General features: G+C 33.3%; 2 protein-coding genes across 3 annotated transcripts in view; one reads left to right on the top strand and one right to left on the bottom strand.

The window, feature by feature from the left end:
• hiw (MYC binding protein highwire) overlaps positions 1–16600 on the top strand; it is a 69491-nt gene that overhangs the window by 16127 nt on the left and 36764 nt on the right. Inside the window, exons 33-34 of the mRNA XM_089698553.1 lie at positions 308–480; positions 4251–4404. Coding sequence (XP_089554679.1) covers positions 308–480; positions 4251–4404 — 327 coding nt within the window. The remainder of the gene's footprint in view (positions 1–307; positions 481–4250; positions 4405–16600) is intronic.
• LOC149491291 (uncharacterized) lies at positions 5818–14854 on the bottom strand. 2 transcript variants are annotated; one of them, XM_089697916.1, is made up of 3 exons: positions 7881–8045; positions 7518–7710; positions 5818–7434 (listed from the first exon to the last, which is right to left on the bottom strand). In XM_089697916.1, the coding sequence occupies exons 2-3, from the start codon at positions 7668–7670 to the stop codon at positions 6259–6261; spliced, it is 1329 nt and encodes a 442-aa protein (XP_089554042.1). In that variant the 5' UTR covers positions 7671–7710; positions 7881–8045; the 3' UTR covers positions 5818–6258. The 2 variants fall into 2 exon arrangements, with proteins under 2 accessions (XP_089554042.1, XP_089554038.1); XM_089697912.1 differs by lacking the exon at positions 7881–8045 and adding an exon at positions 14596–14854 and having other exon boundaries at positions 5819–7434.

Genomic DNA, 16600 nt, shown 5'->3' with positions numbered 1-16600 from the left:
CATTGTTTTTTTAAACTTATTTAATAAAATATATTAATTAAAGAAGTTTGATAAAATAAAAAAAGGCGAAACATTTTCTCCGAAGAATGTTATCTACAACAGACTTACAATGGACGATGTATTATTAAAATATATTCTTTTTATCAGGGAAAGATTAATTGTCACACATAAGGAATAAATGTTATACCTACCCTGAATTACTTATGATATGATAATGATAATTTTGTTAACCACTAAACAAAAAAAAATAAAGTTTAAAAAATTAAAGTTAAAATGTGTGGTATTTTAAAATGAATTCAACCAACAGGGCTGATGAAAGCAGATATGGATTCCGTTGCCTATGCTCGGGATACGAAGACCGTCCACTGACTTCTCAGCGCCAAGGCCTGGTGAACCTGGAGATGGAGCTGGTGTACGCTGGATCGGCTTGTGCTGCTCGCCTCCTGGCTCCAGATATCGATATATCACCCCTGAGTTACTGTAAGTATAGCTCTTTAAGTGGGAGAACATTTTTTTACCAGGGTTTGCTAACAGTGGAGATGGAACTGGTATACGCTGTAGCAGTGTGTGCTGATCCCCTTCTTTCTCCCGATATCACCCCTGACTGTAAGTATAGGTCTTTACCTGCGGCTACGTTTTACCAGGGCTTGGTAACAGTGGAGATGGCACTGGTGTATGCTGTGCGATGTGTGCTGATCTCCTCCTGTCTCCCGATATCACCCCTGACTGTAAGTATAGGTCTTTACCTGCGGCTACGTTTTACCAGGGCTTGGTAACAGTGGAGATGGCACTGGTGTATGCTGTGCGATGTGTGCTGATCTCCTCCTGTCTCCCGATATCACCCCTGACTGTAAGTATAGGTCTTTACCTGCGGCTACGTTTTACCAGGGCATGGTAACAGTGGAGATGGCACTGGTATACGCTGTAGCAGTGTGTGATGATCCCCTTCTTTCTCCTTATATCGATATACACGTGTATTCTTACCATTGAGTTACTGTAAGTGTAGGTCTTTGTCGGGGATTTTGTCTGGCATCATCAGATCCTAGTATAATTGGAGATGGAACTAGATAAACAACGGATACATTGTGGCAGCGTGTGAACTGTGATGCTAATCTTCTGGCTCCAGATATTAAGTATAGGAATTTGCCTGCGGCTTCGTATTCACTGTTCTATGCAAAAATATAACAATTCGGCTGGGGAATTACGACAGAAGAAGAGTATGGAAAATATTGATTGATATAATATTAAATATTGAATTCAATTCGTTGTTAAAGTTATCAAATGAGAGGTGAGTTAAATAAATTGGAACATTGTAACGATGGAGATTTAGAAGCATCAGCAAGTCACTACTCTTTTGATGTTAAGTATCGAAGCAAGTAAAATAACAGTTTCTTTACAGAACCAAGAGACTAGAAAAAAATCTAACGTCTAATTCCATTTCGTCTTAATCCTCGACGACGTAAAAAAATGTTAAGTCTATTAATTCTTAAAGGATATTCAATTACTACTGCCGTGAGATATTTTCTCTCGGTAACTGTTTTCGTTCTGCTTATGTTTACTGAATCACGTTCGTGTGACTAACAAAATGTGCAATAAATTTTTTCAATCGATTAATAAATTCCATGTGTACTTTAAACTTTCTTAAATTAATAATGACGAACGCTCGCGTGTTTCATTAGATCTCGTATTTCCTTTGCTCGATTGATCGTTATTAGTATTGGCAATCATCCAATAAATTTTAATGTAGACTGAAGTACCTTTTGCAAACAACACACCTATTCTGCAGTATTATGAAAGTATATTAATAATTTTCTAGGTCACTCGTATACCAGTGAGGCGGCGTAACAGCTAGCTAATATTTACTCTCGATTCATCATTATGATGCACCGCGGCGTGTCGTGAGCTGAATACTTACGTGCAGGTGTTGGGATCCATTGTAATCTTATTGCGACTTGATTCGACTTTGAAGCATTGTCACTTTCGAACGTGCTTCCTGGATTCGTTACGCGAATTTAATTGATTGAGGTTTATAAAAAAGCGATTGATTAGGAGAGTCGTAATTGTCCTAAGTATTATAAAAACCACACACACACACACACACACACACACACAGGCACTTCGTCCATAACAATAGCTATTAAAATGAAAGTATATTGTATGTGTAAATATATATATATTATGTCTGTATGAGGAACGGATTGAATTAATTTCATATTGAAATTGTACACGTCTATGAAAGTGAAATTTATCTACATATTACAACTCAAGTGGAGCCGCAGGCTAAAGCTTTAAGCTAGTAATGCAATAACATTAATAGATAGGTTTATTCATAGAAATCTAAATAACAAGGCAATAGAAGTGGTAAGCGCGCGTGACATTGTCGCCGCTCAGGTGGTTACCATGCCACATGACCATGACCATTCTTATTATCACGTTTAACACAAATTTCAACCTTATTTCTATGAGTTTATGTTCAAAGTTATATCTATTGAAAATTGACAACCTCTGTTGTAGAAAAGCCGAATTTTTGCGTATTGGAGCAAAAATAAACAAAACGTCTCATATGCTTAGGGATGTTATTCTAAAATAAACCGTAAATTCGTGCGTTAGGATACATATTAAAAAGCTTAATTTAATATTTAAGTTAGTTTTCACTAAAATCAAGCTGTCCAATAAAAGGCATAGTTTACTTGTGTGTACTGTTTAGCTATCGGTTTAAATGTGTTGATTTTGGCGACAGCGGTTGTCATACGAATTATGACATTATAGCACTTCAATGTGTCTTGTTATTTAGATTTCTATGGGTTTATTATGTTTTTATGAACATACAATTCATCATTTCGACATTGTATTAATCATAACAGTTGTTGGTACTTCGGTACTACTTTATACGTTACTAGCTTTCCGCCCGCGGCGTCGCCCGCGTTTTCAAAGAAAAGCCCGTTCCCGTAGGATTTCCGAGATAAAACCTATCCTATGTCCTTTCTCGGGTATCAAAATATATCTATACCAAATTTCATGCAAATTGGTTCAGTAGTTAAGGCGTGATTGAGTAACAGACAGACAGACAGAGTTACTTTCGCATTTATAATATTAGTAAAGTATGGATTATAAAACGACATAGATTTGAGATCAGATTTTTTATCATATTACGGTGCATTAATTAACATCAAACGAACATAGAGCTAGAGCTAGAGCAAGAGCATTCTTTCGTGATCTTTTAATGTAAACGAAATCTCGTAATCAATGTTGTTCAGTATTAAATATTGCATATAATATTTTCGAACGCATTAAGAACAACGAAAGAATGCTCTACATCTTTTTTTTTTAATCTTTATTAATGCTCTACGTCTTACACTAAATTAATTTGAATGAATAAATGAATGAAAACGCTTTATTGTATACCATTACAAACAGGAAAAAGACATACATATACAGAAGAGAGACATGCACAAATGGCGGCCTAATGGCTTTAGTAGACATCTCTTCCAGGCAACCAAACACAAGATAAAAAACATAAAATCATGACAGAGGGTGGTGGTAAAGCTGTATTAGATTAATAATTAATAAACGAAAATTCAAACAACAATATACATAAACATACACATATATAAGTACATAAAAATTATTATAAATAAAAACAAACATACATAAAGCATAAATTAAATAAATATCATATTAAAAATATATACCTAAATACAATAAGTTATCACTTTTTAATGTAATGTTTATTCAGAAACTCTCGAAAGTTTGAGCTTTTCTAATTGTGACAGGGCGATCATTCCACAGTTTCATAGCTTTTACAGTAAATTAAGAATTGAAGAAAGATTTGTGTGTAGGAATTCATGAGAGCGCAGGTTCAGTCCGTAAGTACATAAATACGGAAATTTATCTTTGAGATATGAGGGAGTGGTACACAAAACTTTGTAAAGCAAATGGAGTATGTGAGTATCCCGGCGTAATCTGATAGCCATCTGAGTATACATGGTCATATTCGCGTAACCCAAATATGAATCTAATGCATAGATTTTGAAATCGCCCGAGCTTATCCAATAGAAGTTCGGTGAGATCAGGATAGGATACATCGGCATAATCTAGGACAGGGAGACGGAGGAATTTGACATAGTGCGGTTAGAATGAGCATTCGCTTGTTTGGTGTTAATTCACCGTAACGTGTACCTAAAGTACATAAAAAAGAGTTTTATATAGTTTTATATTCAATTTCCAATGTAATTCTCTTTGTCCCGAAGTGACGGTAGTGGAGCTCCAAATGCTGGCTACAAACGGTGCCACTCCGAGCGGGGACGAAAGCGATGAAAGCGAGGCCATGTTCCTGTACCGTGGCCTGGACCTGCCTTCTCCGCCCAGCGTGCACAATGTGTTGGATGGCCAACCTCTACTGCGGTGAGTATTAATTATATATTTACAGGACATGTATGTAATGGACGAATTGCAAACAATGCCCGTGTCTTAAAAGCGACTTGATGGAAAAAAGTGGGGTTTTAGTTTGTAGGATTCCGACATAATCCACGGCTCCTTGCCCGGGACTGTGGGTATATATGCAAGAGTTCCTTGTGTATGTAGTGAAATGGAAGATTCGAGAATTTTAAGCTTCATTTCAGAGCATCAACGACGACTACAATCGACGAAACTGTAACATCAAATTAGCTACAAATATAATAAGAGTATGAAAACTCTAGCACATTAGTGTAACGATAAGATTAATAGTATTTTATAATGTTTTGTATTTGAGTCGGTGAATTGAAGATGTTTCATCTTTTTTTATTTACGCTACTAATACCGCACTTGCGCTAAAGTTTTACTTATGTGAATATAGTGACCTTCACATCTGGTGTTCAGCAGAAAATTATGTACAAAGGTAATGTATAAAAATGTTAAGAACAATTTATGTATGGGCGACAATTTACTTTGAAATTTGTTGCTTAAAGGTTAACAATACAACTTTGGTAAGTATGGAAATCTGAATAAAAGTTTACGCAATGTTTTAAAGAAATTCATATGTATTGTTTTGCACATGTGTGTGTTGAATGACGAATGTTGGTTTAAAAAGGAAAATATAGCAACGACTATCTCTCAATGAATTGATACAGTATATTAGATCTGTTGTATAAGTAATATAAGATCAACATAATATAATAAGTGCATGCCTTGTGAAGTGTCCGATAGCATTTGCTATCTGCATCTGTATGCATCAACACATTTATACAAAGTGTGAAATAGAGATAGCCAACATTATCATATACAGAAACAAATTCTATTCTACAAATTATGAGTATATACGAAAGAAAATCATTATCTTCTGTTATTGAGAACGTAGACCCAATGTTAAAGAATATACATAAGTATGCTGTATGAATTATTTCGCAGCGCAAGCAAATAAAAGCAGTATACTCTTAAAATAATGTAAATTGATTACAGGTAAGAGTAAAATGATAAAGAATAAATAAAGTATTAGGTCGTAAACTATAAAAACTCCAACGTTCTGTACCCTGCGTTCTCTAGGGAAATTCAGTGCTTCATAAAGCGTCAAACAACATTGTAGAAACATTGAATTTAATTCATTTCGCTGGTGCATGTGCTCTAAATGAATAATAGAAAAGCAGTAACATAGTTGTTCGCAATTCATTCCTTTGCAATTCGCAAGCAAATGTGTTACAAATCTTATCATATTCGTTTTTATAACATATAGCTCAACAATTATATTTAACCAACATATAACATTATAATATGTATTATCTTAATGATTAGCTTATTTTAACGCTTTTATTAATTATAAAAAATATGTTAGTTTGTTAGTAAATAAAACGCACAGGTCCCATCATCATTTTATTTTCTTATGAGACATTACTTCTTTATACATATTGTCTTTTGGTGGGTACGTAATTTTCTAATATTCTATTTTAGTATAAATACGTACTTACTTACTCCACTTTAATGCACTTCAAAATTCTCTACACCATCGCTCTACACTTTAATGTGGTGAATTAAAGAAATAGTCATATTCTACACCTTTGTACTTATTTATTACGTTCAACTAATATTATTATTTAGAATCTAAACATAAACGAATAAATTTAATCTAATGTATATAATACTGTTTAGAATTAATGTTATACTTGGCACTCTGTAGTTTGACAAAAACTTTGAGGTAGAACGATGATTTTTTTCTATCGGAATGTTTAAAATTACAATTAAGTTTTCCAAATATATTCAAAGCATACACATATTTTTTTATGATTATAAGTCTGTGGTTAAAAGCTCAGCTCTTTCAACAATAACATGAAATTCTGTTTCTCTATACGTTTTACCATCGGGCAATACAATTTGTAACTTCTTCTTCTTTTCATTATCTCTCTTGACTATAAAAAATATTGCAATAGCGGAGGCCAACAGTACAACAAGGATACCAACTAATACGAATATCCAAAAGTTTTGCTTGAAACGTCCGCATCGGATGCTGACGAATGTAGGCAAGGATATAAAGTATCCCTCGAGATCATACCAGCAGTTTATAATGCTACCTTGTGTGTTGTAAACTTCGCGCCACTCCTCTGCGAGCTCACAAGTGCACGTTGCGTTTAAATTCAGGCCATCAACGCGCAATGTAAGTGTCGTGTGGTTGAACAGCAAAGAAGACGGCGACAAGTTTGTAATAGTGTTGTTGTCGATTAATAATTCCTGACGTGCCATCACTGCAAACGTTTCACTGTCTACGGTTAAACCTAAGAAAGCGCCTTTTCTCAATGTGGACACCGTATTATTCCTAAAAGTTATCGGCCCTCTGGATACCATATGGAAACCGTCGCCCTCTATTAAATCTATCACGTTATTTTCTATTATAATTCTCTTTGGTGAATGGATGAGAAACGTCCAACTGGACAAATATTTAATATTTACTCCATCTAATCGAAATAAATTAGTTACTTCTACATCTGATAAAAATCTACTCGGTAACGCATGCATTGATCCACCACGGATAATAAAATTAGACGTAGTGAATTTTTTAAAAGTCTGTATGTCTATATTATTAAATACATTATTTTTAAGTTCAATATTTTTAACACCAACGAGACTAGAGAATGCGAAAGGTCTTAGATTGTCTATTCGGCTGTCACTAATGAGCACTTCGTTCACTCTCCCTTGAATGGCATGTGACGCTATTTCACTTATTGTACTATTTTGAATGGTAATTCTGATACCGGGATTCATTTCACTATCCCTACTAAAAGGAGACCAATTCAAAGCACGTTCACTTATCACTATGTGACCGACGTTCCTTAATTCAACGCTCCTGAGTTGAATAAGATTTCGAACGGTATCTTGAAGAAATGTAACACTCGCACAGCCATCTACGACGATGCCGGTCGCCATTGCTGGTACTCTGTATGCGCCGTCAGGCCTCAGAGTTACCTCCTGCAATGTGGAATACAGTTTTTAGATAAAGAGTTTTGATATACGTATATTAAAATGTGCATAAAGTAAAATGATATACATACTTTGGAGTCATTTGTGCAGCTACATATGACCCTCGTGAATGAGTCACAACGGCACGCTCCATCTTCGCAAATGGTGGGTGTGATGGTCTGTCCATTTGCCAAGCTTTGCGCTTGCAGCGCCAATAGAATATGCCACCAGCTCAACCAACGCATGCTCACCGAATCATGTCACCATCGCAAATGTTGCTCCTTCCTGAAACAGTATTATGATGATTACACAAATTAATCAAACATGGCGCATGAATCATATATAAACAACGACGGGAATACATATTATTGCCTGTAAAACACTTTACATTTTCAGGATTAAGGTATTTAACAGTCTAACGACAATTTACTAGAATAAAAAGACACAACACTCACTAGAATAGTTTCCTTATGAAATAATTTGAATACGGCGTCATAGAGTCGATTGCGCTCTGTACAAGTAGGTATATGAATGTGAGTCAACTAGGTATCGTTATCGGGCTGTTATCAGATATGCGGTGCGGTTAACGAATGGTGCTAAAGAAACATTTGTGTGATTTTAGCAAGGCTATCAGTGTGGAGATAGCGTCGGGTTCATAACACATTTAAAAATAAGCAATTAAATTTTACAAAAGGTTCATAAAAAAGCGTGTATAGGTGAGATAAGCCTATGATAAGAGTTCATTTTAAAAATAATAACAACATAAAATAAACATTGTTCTCTAGCAACCCTCGTTACTCGTGCTCGAGACTAGCTATCGTTCGAGGATGTATCTCAGTAAGAGGAGTTTATCCCTAACCCGTCTGCTAGCTATGCTAATTATTACCCGTGGCTCAAGTTATTTTCGCATTTTGAAGATGTTATTGGATTTATGTTTGCACACCGAGAGATTTCAGTCGCGGAATTCGCATTATCGTCTATTTTTACTTTGCGATACTTATATTTAAATCGATGGCACATAACTACAAAGAGAATTAAATAAAAGAGAGTTATTTAAGCTGGACTAGTTATCATTGTTGTATTAACCTTAGGGTAATAATGTTATTATACGCGTGTTATTTATCAATATACGAGTCTAAATTGCGTAGTATTTATTACAAAGGGCATCGCGGCTGCAGAATTATATAAGTGGGTAAAAGTTATATTCGTTTCATATAACAAAGTTACATTATTTGATGTCACATTGCATTTACAATAGAGTCTTTAACCTATGTTCAATAATAAATGCAAGCAAAGTGTTTAACGTCCGTAATTTGATCCAGCGTGTTGTGTGGTGAAATATTATATTTATTATGATGATGAAGAAAACAAGAGCCTGACTTGATTTCTTTGAATATAATCATAATATATGTAGTATTATAGCATGTTTTTCATTGAAATGATTAAAACGTTATTATTTCGGTTTGAAAATTCAATCCATATGTCTAGGAAACGGTTCGTTCCTATTTTCTATAAAAAAAAAACTTTGAACAATAATCAAAAAATAATTTATTATTGTATCCGCCAAGGTTACCGTAGTTGGCGAATAAAGTAATCTTATACTACACGATCTTTAAGTATTTATTGCCACTATTAGCGTATTTCGTATAATGTTAGATGTTGAAGGTAACAATACGATTACATCATACCATGAAGTAAACTCTATTTCCAGTTAATAAGGTCACCTTTAGCTATGTTTATAAAATTACTATTCCGATGTTTGTGTTTTATGATTGACATGAAAATAAATAAACAGGCATTTGGTTCGCTGATATATTTGGAAATGATATTTAACGAAATTGCTGCAATTACATTTCAATAAAATTTATCTAAACAAGAAATATGTATTTGTTGAAATTGGTGAAAGATAAAATAAATAATACAAAACCTCTAGAAAATATCATTTGTGTTGATTCTTGCAATTCGCCGCAAATGTGTGTAATCAATTACGCCTTCATAAATCATAATATAAGTGCGATTATGTAGATGAAATATTCATTAAATATAAAAACAATTATAGCACTTTGAAAACCATTTAAAAAAAGCCAAAAGGTGTGAGAACAAGTTAAAAGGACGGAAAAAACCCGTTTTTTGCAGTTACGAACCATTGTTATACATATAGAATAATATTAGTTTCACGGAAGAGATTACAAATTTAAGCTTTATCAATTCACTAGAACTAGATCCAACTCATATTTGATCTCAGTAAAGTGTTCTATTGAATCAAATAAAAATAAAGAGAATAGGTACTCGATTATGTAAATGGTAAAACTATGGAATAGAAGTTACAATAAAATGCGGAACGTATTCGTCGAAGCACGTACTCTTAGGTTCAATTGCGAACAATAATAGGGCTGCTTGGTGCTTATGAGAATTTTCATGTGAAATCGTATTCGTTTAATGTTCGTATTATTTACTGTAGGTAATACTTTTTCATATGAATAACTATATCAAAGAAAACAATAATTGTAAACGTTTTACCTATATTTTACAATTTTGGATTGCATCTGGTCGATACAGGATATTATCTGGCATGTGTGTTTTATTACAATTTTATTAACACGAACATCCGTTTAAATGGATTATTTGTCAATATATTGAATTCTTTGAAAATAAAAGTTGAGCAATTGATTCAAAAGAAATTTGTAGGGATAGGTACCTAAATGCTTAAGGCATAGTGTGTGATAGCTTATTATAATATTATGTTACAAGCACAAGCATTCGTAATTGATGTGGTTTTATGTCAAATTGATATCATATGAATTTAAATTAATTTGGGTTCGTTGTTTTTACAATTTCGATTTGATAAAGCGTTTACTAGTTTAAAAATACAAATGGAATAGTAACTGATTTAACTTCTTTGTGAAATTCACAGCGTAAAAGCAATTAACTCACTCCAAAACTTTAAAACCGGTTCACGTTGTTTTCACAGAAACGTTGTTGAGGCGAGATTTGTGATATCGTTACAAGGGACATGCATGACCCTTTTACTTTTTTTACATATGCATATTATTAAATTTAAAATTTCCAAAAAGATCAGGTTTCCTTTCTCGTATTTAAATGCAATGTGTACTTTCAGACAAACTTAAAGGTATGAAAATAGATTTTTTACGAATTCGCTTTCAGTGCTTGGTCATTTTATAATTATTATCTGAGAATATATGTTTATACTACACCCGGTTTATGTGTAGGGTTTGGAATTCGTTTCGTTAATGTACCTATATGAGATCAATGATGACTCAACCGAATCGAGCCTTAGTCAGAACCGAAAAATGTGCCTTCTTTTACTTTCAACTATGTACCCTATGTAGGTCCTATTTATCACAATTAAATGATACGATTTTATAGCAATGCTACATATCTATTGACCTGTACTTCACTGAAATTCAATACAATGATTATTAGACATTTTAACCGATACTGATACTTCAAATTGCAGGATACGTTGCAGAGATTTTATCATCTCGGGGATTATTCAGAATTCTATTATTTATCGTATTCCAATAAACTTGTATTTACAAAGGTTCAGTATAACAGGTACATTGCAAAGCATAGGTACATTCTGAACGTTTTATGAAATGATTTATCATGATAATTAATTAGATTGTATTAAATTTAGCAAAGATAGTTTTCATTGTTACTGGCGACCACCAGAGTTTTATTGCATGTAAATATTTGAGTAACAGTAACTTTATCGTCCCGTTGGCCGAGATGTGTCTTTTTGGAATGTTTAATGACCATAAAACGGATAAACCTTTCCAGTTACACTCTGATTCTCACTATTATTATATTTTTATTCATCGCGCGACAGATTTAAACTGAAGCTCATTCTAACTAAGCTGATACCAAAATATAAGTTGATAAACTTCCAAAAACTTAAAGTAACTAATATCATTTTTATCCCTCATTGTTTTACAATTTTTCAATAATATTATAAAGACGTGTAACATTGTAAATGTAATGTGATGCGAATTTCCGGTGATTTGATTAGAATTTGTTTAGTCAAGGAAACATTATAATAGAGTACTTGTAGCTATTGTAAATGTTATTCATTGACGTATTCCCGGCCCTGAAATAGCTTTTCTATGGTACCTATTCCTTTTTTTATCCAGTTTCATCTTTATATAAAAACTCACTGAAGTTGTGTATATTTTGAAGCAGACGATTGACGATCGTCGCGATAATTGAATTAACCGGTAATTCACCACTTCCCGCCTCCAACGTCAAAGTGTAATTCAAATGCAATCCTGGCCAAAGGACATTATACTTTTATAGACAGTTTTATAAGTTGAATTAAAGGGTACATTTCGAGGAGAAATGTACTTGTATATGAACGATTTTTATAGCATTGTTTTGTAGCTTTAGTATGGAAACTTGGATTTGCTAAACTTTATTTAACTTATATTGTAGCTTCAATTACTTTTATCAAAGTAACCAATTTTTTTTGTTGTATTTAGTCTTTACTATTTACTCTCTGTACAAAAAATCAATACGTCAAACTATACAAACTAGTGGAACATTTTTCGATATCTAATAACTACGTGCGATTCATATAGGTATACCACAGGTATACTATATGCAGGTATCATTATGTCAGTGATAATGGATATGCTAATAGTTTTTATGGTTCAATCGTAATTTACGGAGTGTCGTTGTTTACATTGCATAAATTAGTTTTCTAGGTTTTCTTCATATTTGAGCAAATAGAGTAATTAGTTCTTGTTCCTAGGTTCCTACTGTAAAATTAGTTTGAAATTTATATGCGGAGCAAAGTTTGTAGTATTTTGTGTTATAAAATAATATCATAACTGAAATTTAAATAAGCGGTGACTTGATTACTACATGTAGAGATGCCTGAGGCACCGGCTGCAACGCTGTAGAGTGTTCGATTTACCGTATCGGTACACTCTGATTTAATTTCATGTTTAAACTTTATTAAAACGATAAAATTATATAATAAATTAATATTATGTTTATACAAATTTATATGTTACATGTATTTATTCTATACTTATGAGTGGCTTCTCGAAACTGATGAAGTCAGCCTTAAGTGTCGGAACAAATATTTATACATACATTGTTTCTTATTACAGCCCATGTTTATAATAATTGTGATTACTAAAACTACTTCTCAGATTTGGCTTCAAGTTCCCGCTAGATTAGTTATGTTTACTCTACATCCACTCAATGCGTTTGTTGAAACAGTTCACCTTTTATGTTCGGGCATAGGCTATTATGGGTAGTATGACAAAACAGGTATACAAATATATACCTACTACAGGTATTATATTTCTGTATAAATAGCATAATATATAATAAATCTGTATAAAGCATAGTATATAAGTATATATTAATATTATTTATATTAGAATTCAGAGGAAAATATTTTGTATATATATTGAAAGTTCCGATGTAGAGACTGTGATCAGATTATAGGTGTATAAAAACTTTGGTGCTATCGCATCGTAATCGTGAAACATCACTACTGGTTATGTAAATACATTATACATTATAATATAATATGACGTAAAAACATATTTATTTTGCACTAGCGGTCCGCCCCGGCTTCGCCCGTGGTACATATTTACGTTTTCTCTACATAAAAACCATCCTCGTACTTCAAGGAATATAATAAAAAAAGAATTATCGAAATCGGTTCAGCCGTTCTCGAGTTATGCGCTTACCAACACATTTTGCGATTCATTTTATATATAAGAAGAAGAAGAAGAAGAAGATTAGAAGCTATTTATTTAATGTTCTTTTTTATTCAATCTAAAAGGTCGCTTTTAATAAAATGTTTTTGCGTAATAATAACGTCGAGGAATGTCCATGTCGAGAATAAAGCAGAAAAACGAATTTGTTAATTTTTTTAAAGTATTTTTAATTAAGGCTTTCATAAATACATATTATTTTTTTGTTCGCGGAAAAAATGAATCCTAACATTCTTTACAGTGCAATATAGACGTTCTTTGAAGCGTGCATTTGCTTCGGGCTTTTTAGCATTTCTACCTAGGTTATTAACTTATTACTGTGCTTTTATATATCAAAGCATAGCGTTGAATTTGTAGAGAGAACGATGCTTTACTATAATCTCCAGTTTCCTATAAATAAAAATATGAGAATTCTTATGAACACTGAAATTAGTTGTCGCACAGTTAAGTTGTTTATACAATATTCTGCTTCAGAGAACTTGGATTAAATAACTTAATCCGTACAGAAATAAATTTATAAAGGGATGTATTTTTAAAATAGCTGCTTATTTTCTTAGCAATTATATTTCATGCAACTAGATTCATTTTGCAATTAATTAAATAGATTGTATGTTTATTTTTTTTTTCATTATCTGTTGAGGTGGTCGAGGGGCAAATAGAGCGTTCCACCTGTGTGTGTTTAACTGTTAAACTAGACGGCTCTTGGTAATATTTACTCTTTTGAAACACGTGCACCATGCATTGAAGATACCTATATCTCCTCGTTACTGGCGTATTGAGATTTGAGATAACGAGATAAACAGTTTTACAACGCGAGCTTTAGGATCGTAGATGAAATGAGTTAATTATTTATGTCTCTAAAACGTTTTTGCATGTATTAACGTACTTACGTAGTTTAATTATTTCATTAAGAACTAACGGTAATCGATATATACTCTATAATGATGGTAAAAAAGTGAATTATTTTGGTTTGTTTAAATTAGGATCCAAATTTGTAACCTTTGATCTTAAAGTAAATAAATAAACTCACCTTGCGTTACGTAATGATAGAGCTATTAGAGAATTATTAACTTTTAAGGCCGCGTCATTTGGAAATATTTGGCTTCATTATTATAAAATAGAAAAGTGTAGATATTATTATGTGGAAGGTGTATATTGTAAATAAATTGTGATAAATTACGTGTCGCAAAATAATAACGCCTGTCATTGCCGGCAATGTAAGTGCAAGACGTATAATTTACTTCACGCGCACTCGAATTCTCCGTGTTCTAACAAACCTTGAAGCACGATACTAGTACTTATTATATTCTAATATTTTCAAATAGCACGTGTTTAACTCTAGAATGTTGATCTCACGCCAACTTCATCCAGCGACTTGCATATACCGTAAAACAAGGAAATGTAAATAGTAAATACCCACCAAATTCATTGATTTGTTTCGTTGCGATGATTGGACGTCGCAAACATCTTCCACGGAAAACTATTATTTCTCAACACACATGATTTTAATCCAAAAGTTGTGAACGGTGAAGTGTCCACATTAATAACGATCGCATTGACCGGCGTTGCGCGTTTGCGAGTAAATAATATGCACAGAGCAGCACGTTGATCCACACGCGATCTCCTGACGACTGAGTCGTGCTCGTGAGTCGCTCCGGCTGCGGCGGCGCGCGGCTTGCCGAGGTGCGCGCGCGCTCCTATCGGCCTTCACCAGACATGAGCAGGAGGCACTAGATATGATTTAGCTCTTTGACCATTCGTTTGTGATAAACTTATGCAGTTTAATGAATCTATATCTAGTTCATTAAATACATAAACTGTCAAAATTTCATGTAGAGATAGATTTGTGTAAAATCAAGTAGATCATGATTCGTGACGGGCTGATATAAACTTGTTTCATGATGATGTCATCGCTGTTTGTATTAGAATTTAATCTTAATTTATTGTTACAGGTTTCTTTAATGAACTATCTATAGAGAATCCTTACTAAAACATAAATTATGCTTTTTTCGAAACTCATTAAATATACATTTTAATTCTGAGGATCAGGGTTTTCTGAAGTTTTCTTAGTATCAATCCTTATCAGCAACAATCCAGTATAAATTCCCTATACGATGAAATAAAATTTCCCAAAGGAAATATAAATCTAGCTTTCGTCTCATTCAATAAGGTATATACACAATTATTATTATTTTTATTTCGACGTCGTTATTTGGTACAATATACTTTTCCATCATTTATGAGATTGGATATTCTTTATCCATTTTCGACCTTAATGCGAGAGGCAAAGGAGTTAATTAATTGCAAGTTTGCTCTAACTATATTATGTCCTTAGTATACCTACGTCATGTGATATGGAATTATGGATGATACAGTGCCTCATACCTGTTTGCTCTAATAATCGCAGATTAGTGCATAGTTAATCCTATTTGAGATATGTATATCATTGTGTGCTTACCTTTAACTTAAAATCACTCTTTGTAGAGGTGAAGGTTTTTTTTAATGTAAAGGTAATAAGCTAATAGCTAGCAAGCTAAAGCTTTACGTATTTAAAGTATTTTGTTTCGACAAAGGGCTTAATTTATGTTCTGTGTCATGGAAGTAGAACCTTTTTAATGTGAGGATGTACTGATATTTTTTCAGTCCTTTTGTAAGTGTTGAAAAGGAAAACTACAAAGAGGTATTCATTTATTTTCAATTGTACAAACTAAAGGTATTGAATAATACGATCCGACCTTCAATTTGGATCATGCATGCGTGCTCCGTTTGATAGGCAGTGCAGACACAGAGCAGGTCCCCGGCAAAGTAATTGCTGCATTGAAGCCCAGTGCACTGTTTCATGGATTTCATCACTAGCAGCGTGTAGTGTAAACGCACAGTCCGATCTACACTAATGAATGAATTGATTCGCGTTTGTATACGAGTCTGGTGGTAATGAATAATGATACCATGTGTGATGATGTGTGACGGTGTTTTTGATTGGTTCACGTTTCAAAGCTTTGTCGTCTTTTCAATATTTTTTTCAGGTATTGTTCTCATGCTCGGGTTATTATTATTTAGTAAATATTTTATTTTAATACTGTTGGTATTATTATTTAAAAAATCGTGAGAAAATTAATAGTTCTATTAGTTCTCTCTAACAGTTTCTTACAGTGTTTTTTATAAATATAATCACATTACGTACCTACTAATTAAAATTTAAAAACCTATTGGTATAGATTCGGAGATATTGCACTTAATTCCCTATGACTTTATATTTATCATAGAGCCAATTCCGACTAAACGCTACCAACTAAGAGCATAGTTTTCTTGATATCACCTCTTGAATCTAAAATGCGCTCTCGTACCGATTGAGATTTACAGTGGTATGAACGGCTGGACGTAAGTCACCGGATGCTGTATATTTTCGACGTGACGCGTCGGCC

Source organism: Colias philodice, chromosome 1, assembly GCF_061535455.1.
Source record: "Colias philodice isolate Cphi_HAF_F1 chromosome 1, ilColPhil1 Martin Lab GWU primary, whole genome shotgun sequence".
Classification (NCBI taxonomy): domain Eukaryota; kingdom Metazoa; phylum Arthropoda; class Insecta; order Lepidoptera; family Pieridae; genus Colias; species Colias philodice.
Note: the sequence above shows the minus strand (reverse complement) of the source record. Positions and strands in the feature narration are given on the sequence as shown.

Coding starts and splice junctions, on each gene's coding strand:
- LOC149491291 (XM_089697912.1), bottom strand. CDS start 7,670: ATGCGTTGGTTGAGCTGGTGGCATATTCTATTGGCGCTGCAAGCGCAA. Junction 7,435..7,517: donor GCTGCACAAATGACTCCAAA/GTATGTATATCA, acceptor TCCACATTGCAG/GAGGTAACTCTGAGGCCTGA.